General features: G+C 43.3%; 1 protein-coding gene across 2 annotated transcripts in view; it reads left to right on the top strand.

Moving 5' to 3' along the window:
• The window catches only part of e4f1 (E4F transcription factor 1), a 10,143-nt gene that overhangs the window by 1,795 nt on the left and 5,333 nt on the right, over positions 1 to 3,015 (top strand). Inside the window, exons 4-8 of one of the 2 annotated variants that reach the window (XM_014027059.1) lie at positions 778 to 959; positions 1,070 to 1,190; positions 1,276 to 1,428; positions 1,525 to 1,712; positions 2,573 to 2,824. In XM_014027059.1, coding sequence (XP_013882513.1) covers positions 778 to 959; positions 1,070 to 1,190; positions 1,276 to 1,428; positions 1,525 to 1,712; positions 2,573 to 2,824 — 896 coding nt within the window. Of the gene's footprint in view, positions 1 to 777; positions 960 to 1,069; positions 1,191 to 1,275; positions 1,429 to 1,506; positions 1,713 to 2,572; positions 2,825 to 3,015 lie in introns of both variants that reach the window. The other variant, XM_014027058.1, reaches the window with a different exon arrangement.

The raw sequence follows: 3,015 nt of genomic DNA on the forward strand, positions 1-3,015 counted from the left end.
TTTCAAATGTATTTATTTATTTAAAGGTTCATTTATCTATTTCTGCTTTTAATTTTAATTATGTCAGTGTCGGTCCTCCATACTACAGAATTTGGAAGAGGTAGTTCAGTGACTGAATCAGGTGTGTTGGAGCAGAAAACATGTAAAACATGTAGGGCTGTGGCCCTCCAGGACCAGGATTGCCCACCCCTGAGCTAAGGTATAAGTATGAAATTGTTATCTTAAAGTAACAAAGGATTTGCTAAAAGCTAAGAGTAGCAAAAAGTAGCAAACAGCTATCTGAAATCTAACGATAGTGGAACAGAAGCTAAAAACTAAATTTAGCCTAAAGACAAAAATGGAGCAGTTATCCAAATAGAGCTGTGATTTTAAAAGGATTGAAAATGTCTTGATGTCTTCCTATGGAAAAATACTTGCAAATAAAGAGGAAAAAATTGTACACAAAGTAGAGCGATTACAAACACTGTAAAGGAAAAAAAAAACAGGAAAAAAATATTGTGAGTGTTGAATCAATATTTACACTATAAACTAACAATAGAAAAATATTAGAGTATTGAGATTTAGTTTTGTAATTACCCAAACTGAGTTCTTGTATCAATTGGATAAGAAATTCTCCACAGAATGATTTTTCTGTTCAGTATTTTTCTGAAACCTGTTCTGTATGCACACTAAATTTATGATTTATTGGTTTATGATTTATCTCAAGTCTTCTTTTTTCTGCTGTGAGGTATACGTATTTAATTTTCGACCAAAAGCTCTTTTTTTGTTTCAACCCAGATGAAAGCGGAACTCCGTTGGGTCGAGGTCACAGGAAGAAAGTCCTCCCAGTTAAAGTTTCTGAGCAGTCTGATCCAAGTGTTGGATTTGCCTCTGATGGGGCTGACGGTGACAGACCACCTTACAAAGTCAATCAAGAGGGACGCTACATTTGCCGCCTTTGTGAAAAGACATTTAAAACCGTGAGCAGATACATCTGTGTTGTGCATTCACTTAGAGGATGTGAGTGAGTCAGCTGGAACTGCTTCTAATTTTGCCCGAGCGGTAACGGTCTGTACGTTTTCCACCACAGACAAACATCTTGAGAACTCACATGAAAACTCACAGTGACCAGAAGAACTTCTCATGTGAACTTTGCTCGACTTCCTTTCGCACCAAAGGCTCCCTGATTCGTCACAACCGCCGTCACACCGGTGCGTCACACGCCGCCGGTACGCGTGACTCAGATGCACGCGTGTCTCCAAAAATTAATCCTTTTTTTCCCCTGCCTTCTTGCAGATGAGCGGCCGTACAGATGTACCCTGTGTGGGCAGTCCTTCAGAGAATCTGGAGCCCTCACCAGACATCTAAAAGCTCTGACTCCATGCACGGAGAAGATTCGTTTCGTCCAGTACAAAGAAATATTGGTCAGCAAGGATGGAGTGCAGAAAGGTTAGATCGTATATTTTTTTAATGTTTACTTTTTTTTCCCAATCAAAACTGGATTTGTCATACCAATTTAAATCGAAGTTGGTGCCAACCTTCCAGGCGTGGGCGCTGATCGAGCCGCGGCGGCAGCCCAGCAGGAGGTGGTAGTTGTGGAGCAGCAGCCTGAGGAGCAGGAGATGGCGGAGGCTCAGACTGCCGTCGTCAGCGTCGTGGACGCCGCTTCCCAAGAGGTCCTGCGGCAGGTGCACTTCACAGTGGAGGTGGATGGAGCAACACAGGAGCAACAGGTGAGGCGGTGCTATGTACCGTATTTATTCAAGTGTAATAAGTAAAATTAAATCCATAAAATCATCCATAAATTTGTGGTGGGGGGGGGGGTAGTACTATACTCGGATAAATATTTTTACTTATGTATTTTAACTGAAATATCAGCTTCATTCACAAAATGCATGAGTCCAGAAATGAGACTGTGCCGTAAAAGCAGTTGAAACGAGCTTACCTCTGAGACTCCTCCGTGCTTCAGAGCGAGATATTAACAGATCCAGGCAGATGACATGATGTGAAAAAAAGGGGGAAAAGCAGTCCTGCACCTTAGTAATGACAGTGAACTAATGACATTAGCATGTCACCGAGCCGCTCCTCGAACAACAACAAACACATGTTCATCTGTAATGGCTGCCATCTACCGGTGTTCAGAAAAAGTTTGTATCCCTGAAAAAAAAAGTTTCCCCACCAGAGGGGGCGCTCACGAGTAGGAAGTAATCTGCTTTTCCCCCAGAAGATGGCCCAAATCTCATGTGAAGTCTCTGACTTTTGTGTTGGCGCCTCCTGGTGGACTATGTGTAAAATGCCAGAATTCACATGATGCTGCTACAGCTGATATACTGTATATTTGTTGTCAAAATAGCTTTTAGTACATATGTTGTTAAAATAAAATGAACAGTCCAATGATCATTTACTGATATATAAAGACTGCAAAGGCTGAAAAATCTTGAAGTCTGTATGAAATTGGAGGTAGTTTGAAGATTAAATTTTTTATGCTTTTAAGCTCAAAAAAGGAGGGGTCGTATCATACATGAATAAAGCAAGTCCCCTTGTTTTCTTCTGTCCAAAGTGTTGCTGTAACCTCTTGCTTTGGTCGGGTCAGGTGGTGGTGGAGCAGTCTCAGGCGGAAGTTCTTGCCGCTGCCGCAGCAGCAGGTGACAACCTCATCTGCCAGGCCATCCTCAACTCGGGCATTGCTCTTGGAACGGAGGAGACCGTGGTGGAGGAGGAGGAGGAGGAGGAGGACGACGTCTCACAGACTGAGCAGATGAGCAAAATGGACTCTGACCATCCTGACGGCGATCAGAACGTCATCGAGATCCAAGTTAAAGAGGAGTTGGCAGAGATGGAGGAGGTACGCGAATAAGAGCTTTTACTGACCACCAGAAATCTAGCCTGGTAAAAACCAGACCCTGTCCTTCACTTTGCTTCGTACGAGGGTCTGGACTTGCGGCCATAGAGAAGTGATTCTTGCTGGAGGCGTGGCCTCTGCTGAAGTGTGTGTGTGTGTGTGTGTGTGTGTGTGTGTGTGTGTGTGTGTGTGTG

This window comes from Austrofundulus limnaeus, unplaced genomic scaffold (assembly GCF_001266775.1).
Source record: "Austrofundulus limnaeus strain Quisiro unplaced genomic scaffold, Austrofundulus_limnaeus-1.0 Scaffold612, whole genome shotgun sequence".
NCBI lineage: Eukaryota > Metazoa > Chordata > Actinopteri > Cyprinodontiformes > Rivulidae > Austrofundulus > Austrofundulus limnaeus.